At 36.6% G+C, this 14,687-nt stretch overlaps 1 protein-coding gene and 1 pseudogene across 1 annotated transcript; one reads left to right on the plus strand and one right to left on the minus strand.

Moving 5' to 3' along the window:
- The first annotated feature begins 1,068 nt into the window (after nucleotides 1-1,068).
- Nucleotides 1,069-1,166, plus strand: LOC125409114 (U6 spliceosomal RNA; annotated as a pseudogene).
- A 9,006-nt stretch (nucleotides 1,167-10,172) lies between these two features.
- Nucleotides 10,173-14,221, minus strand: LOC125408890 (cathepsin R-like). The gene is made up of 7 exons (XM_048447554.3): nucleotides 14,081-14,221; nucleotides 13,659-13,781; nucleotides 13,412-13,564; nucleotides 12,744-12,968; nucleotides 12,113-12,275; nucleotides 11,384-11,501; nucleotides 10,173-10,520 (listed from the first exon to the last, which is right to left on the minus strand). The coding sequence occupies exons 1-7, from the start codon at nucleotides 14,204-14,206 to the stop codon at nucleotides 10,421-10,423; spliced, it is 1,008 nt and encodes a 335-aa protein (XP_048303511.3). The 5' UTR covers nucleotides 14,207-14,221; the 3' UTR covers nucleotides 10,173-10,420.
- Between the last annotated feature and the right edge of the window lie 466 nt (nucleotides 14,222-14,687).

Below are 14,687 nucleotides of genomic sequence, written 5' to 3' on the forward strand. Positions count from 1 at the left end.
CAGAAGAATATGATATTACCTAAGTAAACAGGTAGTGCATTGTAAACAACTTGCAAATAATAAATAAAACATATTCACAGCATAGAGAGAGAAATCCCACATCATTTTTTTCTCCTAGAAATTTAAAAAATTAATACACACATGCAGATATGTGCTTAAACACACACTAGGCCAGTTTAATAATAATATATAAGAATTATTTAGTATCAAAATAAAATAATTTTTTCTACCAACACACAAGCAGGTATATCAATTACTAAACATAAGATTAATGTATATTTATCAGTTTTCAAATGTAGGAAGACTAAAGTAGGTATTCAAATAATTATATTTCTAAAGTTATTTTTATGTTCCATATTGAAGTATGTAACTTATATAGTCATATCAACTTTCACTATTTATATATTCTATTTTCCCTGCTAGTGACCCTGACCATATTGTAATTAAAAGTGGCTAAACTTTAAGAAAATTTTCAAATTTTAGTTTATTCTGAACCACTGTTTTGAACAATGTTTACTAGCATTTTAATTTCAAAACAAAATACTCCTGCCAAACTTTCTGTTTATACATTCCCACGTACTGAAGGCACATTAGACATTCCCAGTTAAGTCATTAGATATTCCCATGCTTGTCACATTTTGTAAATACTTCTTACAGATTTTGTTATGTAAAAGATCTGCCCTAGATTTCACCAAGTTGATTATTGCTTACATTTCAAACATATTCAAAGGTGTTGTAATAACAAAGTTGTATAAAAATCATGTTTTTAAAAAGAACTATTGTGCATTTTTTCATGAACTATGGACAAATGCATATGACATTTGTGATTCAACATGGTATTTATAGTTAGCAGCAACTTTTTAAATGCTAGTGTAGCCATAAGCTTTTAATTTTATTTTCTGTGCAATAAGCATTTGTTTTAGAAAAATGTAGAATTTAGATTTGACTAATTTAATTGTCTTTGTTTCAGACTATATCAGGAAGTTTATTATAGTTTGCTTAGTATTCTAGATTGAAATTTCAATCAGTTTGGGAAGCAGTCACTTTACAGGAATAAAATTATTCTCTGTGAAACTTTGGTAGCACGTATCCTAAAATCATAATGATACAGAGAAGATTAGCATGGCCCTTGTGCAAAGGATAACACATAATTAATCTTTTATTTTATACTATAAACTTTACATAGATGGTTTTGCAACATAATAAAGATTTCCTCATTAGTTTTTATATGTGTAGGATCAAACTGAATAGTTATAGTGTTATATACAATCATGATAAATACCTCCTCCATGAAGTTAACATTCCTTCAGTAAAAATACCAAGTCTTGAAGAAAAACCTTTCTGATGTATCTCTTAACAAAGCCCTGTATACAAACCAGCAGCCACAGACTAGAGTTAAAGAAAAGTTGCAGCTGAGTTCAGATCATTTCATTTATAAAACCAAATGCAGAAAGAGATTTGTTCTTAGGCCATTATTTGTCATCGTTTGACTTTCTACAGTGGCTGGCATTCTTTTCTCACTGGCTGTGTGCTGCCCACTCATTTCTCGGCATCTGCACTGTGTCCAGGGAAAATATTCATCTGCAGTGTATGCTGGGGTATCGTCTAAATGCTTGTGAGAATGAGCGTTATCAGGATGTGTCGGTGCTGTCTGAATTCCTGCTGGATGTCTGGATTCCTAGTTTCCTTTTCCTCTGGAGAGTTAGCTTTCGTTTTCTCATGAGGAAAGATTAACTCTTCCCACGCTGACTGGCAAATCTTCCCAAATCTGGAGAAGCCAGGTAAGATCACTGAATGGAGCTGTGTCTGTATCAGCTAGCAGGGTGTAAGGGTTCGCTTCTCACATCCACATCAGAACGCGTTGTCATGTGAATCCCTGATCATCACCATTCTGATTATCATGGGATGGAATCTTTACTCAGCTTCAGTCTGCATTTTTCTGGTAGCTAAGGATTTTGAAAACTTTCCAACTTTCTAAAGTGTATACCAGGCATTTCTATTTCTTCTTTTTTTTCCCCTTAGACTTGTTTATTCAAGTATCCGAAAACACTCTTTCCACTTCCTCCCCTCCTCCCAATACCCTCCGGCTCCCCCCACTCCCCTGACTCCCTCTCCTCCTCCCTCACTATTCCCCAGAGCAGTCAGGGTTTCCTGCCCTGTGGGAAATCCAAGTTCCTCCCCCCTCCCTCCAGGTCCAGGAAGGTGATTGAGAACTTTCTGTCCAGTTCAAAAGTCCATCTTTCTATTTAGTTTGTTTTATTGTTTATTATTTTTCAATTCAGTACATATCCAACATATCCAAAACACTAATTCTCTTTGCATATACAGTCAGCAAATATTTTCTCCCACTGTTTGGGCTAATTCTTCAGCACTTTCCCTTGCTGCTCAGTAACTGGACTCTAATACAGCCCTTTGTGTCAGTAGTTGGTATTCGTTCCTATGATACACAGTCCTACCCAGAAACACCTGCCCTGGGATGCTAGGTCGAAGTGTATATTCCTTCTTGTTCTGGGTCAGGGATGAGGTCAATTAATCTATAGCTCATCTTCTATTTCTAAGGATTGCTGGCATGATGTGCACTGAAGCCATTTTCCCACATTATACAGTTATCAGGCAGCACTTCCCATCAACGACCACTACTGTGAACATCTTCATGTGTAAAGTTGGCCCCATGAGCAGACCATCTACACAATGATTATTTCCTATGGCTTCACAGTCAGCAGCAATGTCATACTTCAGAACTGATAGAACAACAACTATTAAATCATTAATATCTCAGTAATATATTATGATGCTTCCTACATAAAAATAAACTAATGAAGTATCTCATTATCTCATTATATGTTGTGAGTTTTTGTTTGACTTAATAATTTAAAATCATTCATACTATGCCTTATATCAACACTTCATCTTGTGACTTAAAATCCTTAGTCTATGAATATACATTTCACTTATATATTCTTCAACCAGTGATAATTTGTCACAGTTTTAGGCTGTTATTATTAGTTGTTCTAGAATATTCATTCACTTGAGTTTTCCTTAATACATATTTCCATGTATCCAGTTGTTTATGCAGCAGGTTAGGTCATATGGACAATTCTTTGAGGAGCAACTGCACTGCCTCTCATCATTGCTACTGGAGTCTATATTTCCACAGAATGAGTGAAAAAGCTAATTCAGAACAGGTCTGGCACTACCAGATTATCTATCTATCTATCTATCTATCTATCTATCTATCTATCTATCTATCTATCTATCATCTATCTATCATCTATCCATCATCTATCTATCTATCATCTATCTATATATCTCTCTATCAATCAATATTTCAGTCCCTATAAATGATCTCATCTTACATTTTTTTCCACATATCTTTCTACTGTACCTCATTTTCTCTCTTATTCCTTCCTTCATTCCTTCCTTATTATTTCCCTTTTACTTTTGTCTTTCTCCCTGCCTTTCCCTAGCTTTCTTTTTTCATTTAAATTTTTTTCCATTTTGCATACCAACCCCAGTTCCTCCTCCCTTCCCTTCTTCTGACTCCCCACTTCCCCCTTCCCACCCCCATTCATTCCTCAGAGGGTGTTAAAGCCTCCTTTGGGAAGTTTACAATGAATGTCCTTATCTTTCAGTCATGTGGAGCACGCTGTAGTTGCATAGACCCACATCCATGATGCTGATCTTGCAGGCCAAGAAGTGTGCTGAAATGGCATGCATAGATCTCTCTACATATATCCTAAGATTCCATTCCTCCTGGATATTGGATTTCCTTTATGCTGGGCACAAGTGAAAATACTACGGCACTTTGCTTCTCAGTTTTCTTATTATAATTGATAAAGTAGTAGATGTTGATGAATGTGGTTGTTTTGATAAAACAAAGTATTTGATACCTTGAACTTCAAAATATTCCTGAAATTCAAATTTATATGATTTCTACATTAAATCTATTGTCTGTATTTTTAAATGAGGTAGTACAACAAGGAGAACTGAATGGAAACATTATATTTTACAAAATACTGAAATTGCCAGAGTAATTTTACATTATTCTTGTCACGCGAGTCAACACCAGGGTACTAAATTCAGGAGAATTATCTAACTCCAGGCAGAATTCCATAGGCTACATCTTGAAGAATTTAGAATTCCATAAAGAAATAAATCTTTTCCATTTCCATGGGCTTGATGCATTGGGGACCTTAGTATGTCCATACCTGTGACAACAATCTCATCACTCCCCAGAGTACTGGTAAGTTTATTCTGACAAGTGTGGTTTGGGTAGGCTTAGACCATAGGTATTGGTTGGTTCTATACTTCTTATTTGTATAAAGGAATTTAAAAGGGTGGTTGGTCTGTGGCGGTCTATGACTTTCTTATAAGTTGTCAAGTACTGAGTACAGTACCATCCATGTGGACAATTCTCTGACAACATTATTAGTTGTAACCATGAGAATAACGCTGACAGGTTAACACAGTGCACAGAGAAACCATCTTCTTGACAAGACCCAGGTACAGAAGCCAGTTAATGTGTCTTTCTCAACAAGATAATGGTTTGTGCCTCAAGAGGACTTCCTCTTTATGAGTACTAATTACCAATTCCCCTTGGAGCCCTAATGACTTCTCTAAATGCAGATATAGAGGAAGCATTGACACTGTAGGCTGATCCTTTGTGAGACAGACAGAGGTCCTTCCTTTGTTACAGGACTCTGTAAACCTGACTCAAATTATCCAATCTGGCAATCAAATAAAAAACCTCAGTGTGAAGATACAAATGAGTCGTTCCTTGATAGAAGAGTGTGCAGCTCTGTGATACTAGGATTCAACTGAGAAAAAAAGGAGGTATATGTGAAGAACACAAGACAGCAAGTGGAACCAGGGCGGGGGGGGGGGGGGGGTGGCGGCACACGCCTTTAATCCCAGCACTCGGGAGGCAGAGGTAGGCAGATCTCTGTGAGTTCGAGGCCAGCCTGGTCCAAGCTAGCTCCAGGATAGGCTCAAAAAAAAAAAAAAAATAGCACGTGGAGAAATAAGGCAAATTCATGAACGAGCAACTTAAATGCCGCATGTTTTTCAGGAGTGGAATCCAAGGCTTTCCCACTAAATTGGAATTAAATAAAACATGGTTCCTGACCTTGTAGTCTTTTTTGACACATCAGCAAAATGAGTGTTTCTTACCAACAGCCACTATTAAAATTATAGCCTATGTTTCCTCTGCTTTTATCATGAGATTTGGGATAAAGTCATCCACATAAACCTGACAATTTTGGCTTTCTTTTAAGAATTCTTCATTCACAGGATGATTGGGTACTTGGCTCTGAGTACTCTGTAAATTCTTTTTTAAATTAATTAATTTTTCTGTTATTCTTCTCTCAAGCATTACATCCTGACCACAATTTCTTCTTCCTCCTCTTGAATTTAGATCATTAACATATCATGAATATATCCTGGGCTTGGTGCATATTTGAGCTGCTGGGTAGCCTGTCTGGAGCTTGCTTATGATGCTTTCCTCTTACAAGATCTGCCTGCTGCAAACTTCTATCTCAGAGGTACTGCATTATCTCTAGTAAAGCAGCATTTTTTTTTAAATTAACCAAAATAGATTTTAAAATATATTCCTTACATTTATGGAACCAAAATGCCAAGACTTATATTAAGGCTATTTATATTTCTTCCTAGACACAATATTCATACTAGTTCAACATTTCTTCGCTCATTGCCTCACACAGAGATAAAAACAGGGATACCACCAACACTGGACAGCATCTTACCTTTAGATTGCCCCATAATCTATAAAAAACAGTAAATATCACATTAACTTCTGAGAACTCATTGGCATTTACAGGACAGGGTTCCAAATGTCATCACAATTCTCCTCCAAAACAACACATTCAGGTCCATCATAGCAACACCCCCTTTTCTTGCTAACAATTTCTGTTCTATGTTGACTTCTGTCACTATGCTAGAGATCATGAACAAAAAAAGGTGATGAAAGTGTTTATTTCACAGTTTACAGTCAACCATTTATGGAAGTCAAATATAGAATGCAAGGCATGAGTTTGATGGAGAAGCCATCCCCAAATGAAGAATAGTGTCCTATTCCAAAGCCCATGTTAAGTCCAGGTCCACCTGTGTAGGGACGGTATCACCATCACTGGGCTCGGGCACTCAATGTCAGTTACCAGAAGTGAAAATGAACCAAAGAAATGCTCACAGATGAATCTGATAAAAGCTATTTCTCAAAAGAGGTTCCCTTTCACACTTATGTCCTGTTGTCAACCAGATTAACCATTACAGCTAGTTTGGCAGGCACAACTCTGTTAGCCTGTATTATGGAAAAATTTTGTTCTAGTTCAAATACGTCAGATATTTTATTTTCTAATTCTGGACTGGCTGGTATTCATGGTCTCTTAGAATTTGGAGCACATTGCTCTAAATTCTTCTATCTTAGAAAGCTGTGATTAAGAAGTCTCTAGAAATTCTGATGGCTTTTTCATTGTTTGTGATTTTTGGCTTTTCTCTGGTAGCTTTCATTGTCTTTTTGTTGTTGCTGTTCTTCACATTTGTTGTTTCCACCATAATATGGTGTGTGGAGTTCCTTTTCTGGTGCTATGTGGTGTTCTGTGTACTTCCTGTAACTTTAAGGGTTTGTCCTGAGTTTGGGGACATTTTCTTCTAAAATCTTGGTGAATATCGGATGCATGTCATTCACCTGGCATTCTTCTTGTCCTTCTATGCATTGGAGACATATATATTTTCTTTTCATAATCTCCAAAGTTCTAAATATTCCTTTCTGTGACTTTGGTTTTGCTTTTGTCATTTTTTCATTGAAAGTGTAATTTCTAAAATTTGTCTCCAAGGTCTCTTTCTTTGTCTGCTATGAATCCATTTACCCTGTGTTATTTTATATATTTGAGGCTATTGTGAAATCTTATTTCCTTGATTTCTTACACAGTCCATTTGTCATTTGTTATATGTAAAGGCCACTAATTTTTGTGAGTTAATTGTGTGCCTTGCTGCTGTGTTGAAAGTATTTATCAAACTGTAGGAGTTTCCAGGCAGAATTCTTAGGTACGCATGTATATTATCATATCATCTAAATTCAAATACTGTGACTTCTTACCTTCAAATTTGTATCTCCTTGATACCTTTCAGATCTTCTTTTGCTAAGAGTTCTTTTCCAGCTAAGATTTCAGATACTATATTAAAGATACAAGGACAAAGTGAACAATGCTTTCTTTTTACCTTGTTTTAATTGGATTATTTTGAGTTTCTCTCCATTTAAGTTAATGTTGGCTTTGGGCTTGCGGTAAACTGCATTTATTACACTAAGGGAAGTCCTTTGTGCCTCTAAACTCTCCAAAAACTTTTATCATGCAGTGATGTTGGAGCTTATCAAAGACATTTTCAGAATCTAATGAGAGGAACATGAGGTTTTTTTTCTTTCAATTTGCTAATATGGTAGACTATATATCGATTTATGTATCTTGGACTATTCCTGCAGGTATGGGATGAAGCCTACTTGAATAGTGTGGACGATAATTTCATGTGTTCTTACACTTAGTTAACATGTATCATATTGAGAAATTTTGCATTTATGTTCATAAGAAAAATGGTTTGTAATTCTTTTTCTTTGTTGGGTCTTCATAGGGTTTAGGTATCAGGGTAATTGGGATATCATAAGATAAATTGGACAATGTTCCTTCTGTTTCTATGTTGTGGAATAATTTGAGGAATATTGGAATTAACTTCACTTTGACAGTCTGGGGTAATTCTGTGCTAAATCCATCTGGTAGCAGATTATTGTTGATTGGTAGACTTTTAATTGTTTCTATTTCATTAGAGGTTCTAGGTCTGTTAAAACTGATCACCTGAGAGTCGTTTTGATTTTCATTACCCTGATAGCTAAGGATGTTGAACATTTCTTTAATTGTTTCTTGGCCATTTGAGATTCTTTTGCTGAGAATTCTCTGTTTAGGTCTGTACCCCATTTTTAGCTGAATTATTTGATTTTTAAATGATGTCAGGTTTCTTAAACTCTTTATGCATTTTGCATACCAGCCCTCTGATGTATGTGGGGTTGATGAAAATCTTTTCCCATTCTGTAGGCTGCCATTTTGTTCTGTTGACAGTGTCCCTTGCCTTACAGAAGCCGTTATTTTATTTTGGTGCGTGTACCTCTTAAGAATTGCTTTATTTTTAAGGATGTGGTCGTCAGTTTTGGATACAGTCCCATGATGTGTAGAGAAAGTATATTCTTTTGTGTTTGGGTGAAATTTTCTATAAATATCTGTTAGGTCTATTTGGTTTATGTTGTCTCTTTGTTCTAGCATTTCTGTATAGTTTTTTTTCTGGATGACCTGCTTATGGTCTAGAGTGAGACATTGCAGTCTCCCTCTATCAATGTGACAGGATTAATGTGTGTTTTAAGTAGTAATAATCGCTTTATGAACTTTCCTGCCCCACTGTTTGGTGCATAGATGCTGAAAATTCAAGTGGACTTTTTCTTTGATGAGGATGTAGTGTCCTTCTCTATCTTTTCAGGTCAGTTTTTGCTTGACATCTATTTTTTCAGATATTAACTGGATATAACAACTGACTTTTTAGGTCTATTTGCTTGGAATATATCTTTCCACCCTTTTACTCTGAGGTGGTATCTATATTTGATGTGGTTCTTGGATGCGGCAGAAGGTTAGATTCTATTTTTGCATCCGTTCTGTTAGTTGGTTTCTTTTAGGGTGGGGACTGAGACCATTAATGTGAAAGGTTTTCAATTAACAGTGTTTTTTTAATTCCTATAGTTTTGTTATCTTGGTATTCCCCCCATTTTTATTTGTTAGTCTGGTGCTATTTATTCTTTGTTTTATCATGTGCATTTTTAACCTCTGAAAGTTGAAGTTTTCCTTATAGTGCCTTCCAGAGGACAGTATTTTAAAATAAATAATGCTTAAATTAGAAATTATCATAAAATGCCTTTCTTTCTCTATCTATCATTATTGACTGTTTTCTGGGATATATTAGTCTGGGCTGATATCAGAGGTCTCTTCAAGTTTGTAGAATATCTGCACTGGGCTTTTTGTCTTGTATAGTCTCCACTGAGAAGTCAGGGGTTATTTTAATAGTCCTGTCTTCATTTATTACTTGTCTTTCCCACTTGCAGTCTTTCATATTTTATATTTGTTCTGTAAACCTAGTATTTTGGTTGTCGTTGTTGAGGGGATTTTGTCTTTGTGGTGGTCTGTATGACTCCTGTACATTGTACCTCTAGAGGCACCTCATCCTTTAGGTTATAAAATTTTCTCTCTGATTTCGTTGAAAATATTTTCTGTGTCTTTTGCCTGTGTTTATTTTCCTTTTTCTATTCTTATTCTTCTAAAGTTTGGTCTTTTCATAGTGTCACGCATTCCTTGGATGATTTGTGTCTGGAATTTTATTAATTCATCATTTTCCTTTACTGAAGTATTCATTTTTTTCTATCTTGTTTTTGGTTCCTTAAGAATCTTTCTTTCAAATCTTATACTCTGTTGTTGAGTTTTGACTCAGAGGTTTGTGTTTGAATTCTTAATTTTTCATTGCCAGAATTCCCTTAGTTTGTGTTTTCTTTATGGATTCTATTTATGCTCCTAGGCCTTGAATTGTTTTGTTGATTTGCTTTCACTCTTCCTGTCTTCATCAATTTCTTCATTTATCTTGTAAAGAATTCTATGATACTAATAAAGTCTATTTTAAGGTCCTTATCTTGTGCTACAGCTGTGTTACTTTTATCAGCGCATGCTGCAGTATGGTTTCTTGGCTCTAGAGAGAGCTAGTACAGGGTTGAAGTCATGACAAGGTAGTCACAGCCCAGCAATGTGCATTGGAGGAGCACATGGGTCATGGCCTTGCACAGATGGGCCTAGAATTAGGATTAGGTGAATTTGTGTTAGCTAAAATATCAAATTCAAAAATTATAATATAGCTTTTCAGGACTGGGATTCTGGAGAATAACTAGAACTCTATAAGCAAACCACAACCACTGGTTGACTACCATTCCTTACCGTAGATCCACTCACATAATCCTATGGGCACGAGATTAACACCCAGTCTTGAGTTCATAATGAATTGTAAGTTTGATCACAAAAAGTCAGTGAAAAAAGAGAAAGAATCCAGAAATTGTATTTGTTTTTTTTACTGTTTAAATGATTTTTATTTGCACAATCTTTAAGACTAATACTAAGTTTCTACAGAAATCATAAACATATATTGGTTAAAGCAATAGTGGCCATAATGCCAAACAGTTGAAAGGTCACAAAATTCATATGACAATGAAGTTTTTCAGGGTAACAATTCTTGAATATACCCATCAAAGGATGATCACCAAAAAGCAAACAGCACTCATCTGTAAATGCTGCCTTCCACCGACTGCTCCCTTGTGACAGCATCAGGCTGCTCACACAGTGGGGTAGTGCGCATATGAAGCAATTCCACAGTGATTGTTCTGGTCTTTGGCAATTTTCATGTAGCCCTTCTTGCCCCATTTTGTACCCCAGCTGAAAAAAAAAATCATGTTTTCCATTTAGTGTAAAAATCAATGCATGTTGTATTTATTATATAATATATACGTATTACATACATTATACATTACATATATATTGACCAGAGACCAACCTAGCAGAAGGATCATAAAAGGTAGAGGATCTACTCCTCAGCACCAAGAGGCACCAAAAACAGGACTGTAAACACCACAGCAGAGAACAGGCAGAATGATTGTCTACCCATATATGGTTCAAAATTAAGAAATGTGTTAGATTTTAGAAGAGCAATGGCACAGACATGATATTGACCCGCAAGAAACCAGTGACAGAATGGGAATGTTATGATCACACGTCGTGAGTAGTTCGTTCAAGATGTAAAAATATTTGAAGAACAAGAGCCACATGAAAGTGAGATTGGCATTTTATTGTGCCTGTAACTCAAATTCCCAAGAACTGATGACAGGACAGACATACTTAGACCAAGCTGGCTAGCCAGACTAGACAGTGAACTCATAGATCAGTGAGACACACAGCTGCAATAGAGAAGCTGCATAAATTGAGAAAAATCTGATGTTAACATCAGACATCTACACATGTGCACTTGCATACACATGTATCCATGTGTATGCAAGATATGCAAACATTCACAGATATGCAAACATTCACACATGTACACAAACCTCATGAATGTACATGGAAAGACAAGAACAGACATTGTTCAACTTAGATGGGATAAAGTTTTATGCTATGATTCTAACTACTGACTGCAGTGTGCAACTCCTTTATGTACCCCTTGGAAAGGGAGCCAGTGCTTTTAACCACTGAACTATCTCTCAAACCCCTGAAATTTCAAATATACATTTTTTGACAATGTATACCTGTTCTTGATCGTCCAGTATTTTTTACCATCTGTTTCATTTCCCTTAAATCCGTAACCAACCACCAGAACTCCATGACTTGTAGTACTACTGCTGCAGTTTGGCTCGTGATAAATACCTGAGAAATAAAATGGAACTGATGTGAGATGCACAGAACACCCAACAGTGAGTCCTGCCACCAACAGTAGGAGACATTTTCAAAGTTCTCTGAAATGATGTAAACTGCAATAAAGAGCTGGATTAATTATTATTACCAAGAATAGCAATATAAGGAGAGTTTCACAGAAAGGGGGAGCAATCCCAAACAGCATAAAATTGCTGATACACACTTATCTACTTGCATATGAGATGGCTCCTTGGAATCTTGCACTTTTTTATTATAAAAATCTCATGCCACACTAAGTTTATACAAGATAAATTATTTAATTTAAGAAGATTTGTTTTATTTTAATTTCAAACAATCAATTTCTATAAATACCTAAAACATCCATGAAATGGAGGAGAGTTGAAAAATTACCTAACCAATAAATGTTATTAATTGTGTTATTAATTGCAAGTGGTGGTCACACCAGGTGAAAAAACTGCACTCAAGACTATTATACAGAGAGAAATAAAATTGCAGAAAACCAACTATTCACATCACATTTATATATAAATACCAATCTATGAACACGTTGTGGCATAGGGATGTCATAATGTTTTTCTTATCTAGAAAAAAAATATGTATACCTTTCTCATAGAACCTGAATGAATTGTGAGAAGCATCAATTCCAACAGAGATGGGCCCAATCGTTGCTACAGCAACCATTAGGACATCCTCACTTTCTGGGAGGGACACAAATCCTGTGATATCAGCAATAGAATTCTTTGGATTATACCTGCATGGTCCTTCCTTTAAAAGAAAAAGAGGTAAGAGAGTCAGTTACTTCCAGACACCTTCTTGGGAACAAGAGCCAAAACCATACCACTCTGTACTTTGCAGCTGAGCACACTCCAGTCTGGGCTATTGTAAATGATCCCAGGAAGTGAAATGCTATTGTGAGATTTAGAGCTGAAAATTAGTCTGCATGTCTTCAATGATAACCTATTGGTCTTCCTATCCATAAGGTATTTTAATGGTGGAGAAATCTGTATAATATATACTATAGCTTGAATATTCTTTATGTGCACAGAAGCAAAGAGAGTTGCACTGAAATCATTTCACCAGGGAGCTATGCAAATGTAGATACTCTAATGACAGAACTGATGTTGAACAGAGAGATTCTACCAAATAATTTGAGCTCTGAAGACAGTGAATTTTCTCTACAAATATCCCACACTCCAAAGTGAGTTAAAATGACAACATAGAAGGTCCACTTACTTTGCCTTCATATGGATAGGTTGCTTCAGCCTCCAGACCTCCATTGTGCAAAACATACTGGAAGGCATTGTACGTATCACCCGAAAGACAGCCATTGTTGCCTTGAGGTTTAGAACAGTCCACCAGGTTCTGCACACTCAGAGGGGTGAGCTTGCCTATTTTCCAGATTACCTGTGCTTCTATGGCACCAATCACAGAAAATGCCCAACAAGAACTGCAGTTGCCCTGAGTAGGGAAGAAAAGATTGTCATCCACAGACAAATACCAATCACAGAAAGAACTCAGACAAATTTCCACTTAATGAAAATTATTTAAAAGCAGTTGATAGACAACTGGGCAGGGATAATCAATCCCTAAAGGACATGACTCCTAGAAGTCTGTTCATGCCTCGGTCATGTCACATTTGAACAAGACAAATTAGTTTCATGGGTTTTTAGTGACAGTCGAAGGGCATGAGTTCTGCAGGAAGAGTGATGGAGTTTAAAAGAGAGAGGGTGTGATGGTTTTCTAGGATTGATAGATTTATAAAAGTGTATGAAGCACTCAAAGAAGAAAAGATATTATTTAAAAATGTACTGCACATCTCTCTTCACACAATGTGTATAAAACACCATATCCTTTTCCTCTTCAACATGCTTTCAGAAGACAGGCACATGACACGGCCGTACCTGCTTTCTCACAGGAGTCACATAGCCTTTCTTTCTCCAATCCACAAATTTGGGGAAAGCCACATCACCAACATCACGTTTCCAGATGCTCTTCCCCTTGTTGTGAGTTCGAGCTGGAAATTTAATCAACGTGTTCTTGAATTCTTCATCGGTCTTCAAGGGAAAGTACATAAATAATTAGAAAAGAAAAGACTCCATGTAAAGCATCAAAGAGAACACAGTGTGAAGTGATCCATGTCACGCTCACCATGTCTCCAAAGGCGTTCATTCTCATGGTGTAGCCGTTCTTCCCCAGGGCATTCTCCCTATTGTGATGCTTAATAAATTTCAAGTTTTTTTCCCATACTGCCCTCTTCAGTGCTTCTTCCTCCTGGATAAGAACATAATGGGTGATATTTCTTCTAATTAAACTCCTGCATGAGCTGACCTCGTGGACTTGCTGTTGATGATAATTAGAGGCCTAGGAGAGCTTTTCTCGATCACTAGAGCCATACATTCTCCAGATACTGAGGAAAGGGGAATCTGGCTATCCTGTGCTCACAAGGATCATGAGTACATAATCTCTCAGTGGTGATGGGAGAAATCTGTGACTTCTAATTTGCCTGGACAGTTGCAGCAGCAATTGCAATGTGCTCTGAGGTTCTTCTGGAGAGTTCTTAGGTTACTAACCAGGCTGTATGATTTTTCATATTCCATCTTCCACATTTGCCATTCAGTATCCAATGTGGGATCAAGTGTTGGAACAACTGAGGACACTTCCAAACACAGGATGACCAGGAAGAGTGTGCACATCATGACTATAGCACCTGGAGAGGGGAGAGATATTAAGACCTGACTACACATACATTTATAAAATGTCTTCAGCTGCTGATGTTATTAGATCCAGTGACAAAATGAAGAACATATGCCCAGAATTCCATCAATGAAAATTTAAGTTCTACTGCATGTTATTATTTCAACGAGATCTCCGTACATAGTGAGGAACAGAAGCTAAAGAGAACAATGGATTTAGGTATCATGATTCCTGCCAAGCAAACTTTGCTGTGGGAACGCCTTCAGTTAATAGCCTTTAAAATACTGGCTCACTCCCGGCGTGGCCACATGTACTATATATACAGATGTAGAAACATGTGCAGTCCCTTGGCTGCTGGATTCAGTTCCTGTTCCCTGCTCATGCAGAGGACTGCTGATCTGTGAGTCTACCCCGAAATAAAGAGACCTTTATTATACTCCATTTTGAGCTAGTGTGGAACTACTTTATTATAATCGACTATAT

The sequence above is a fragment of the Myodes glareolus genome, chromosome 14, assembly GCF_982192425.1.
Source record: "Myodes glareolus chromosome 14, mMyoGla1.1, whole genome shotgun sequence".
Taxonomy (NCBI): Eukaryota; Metazoa; Chordata; class Mammalia; order Rodentia; family Cricetidae; genus Myodes; species Myodes glareolus.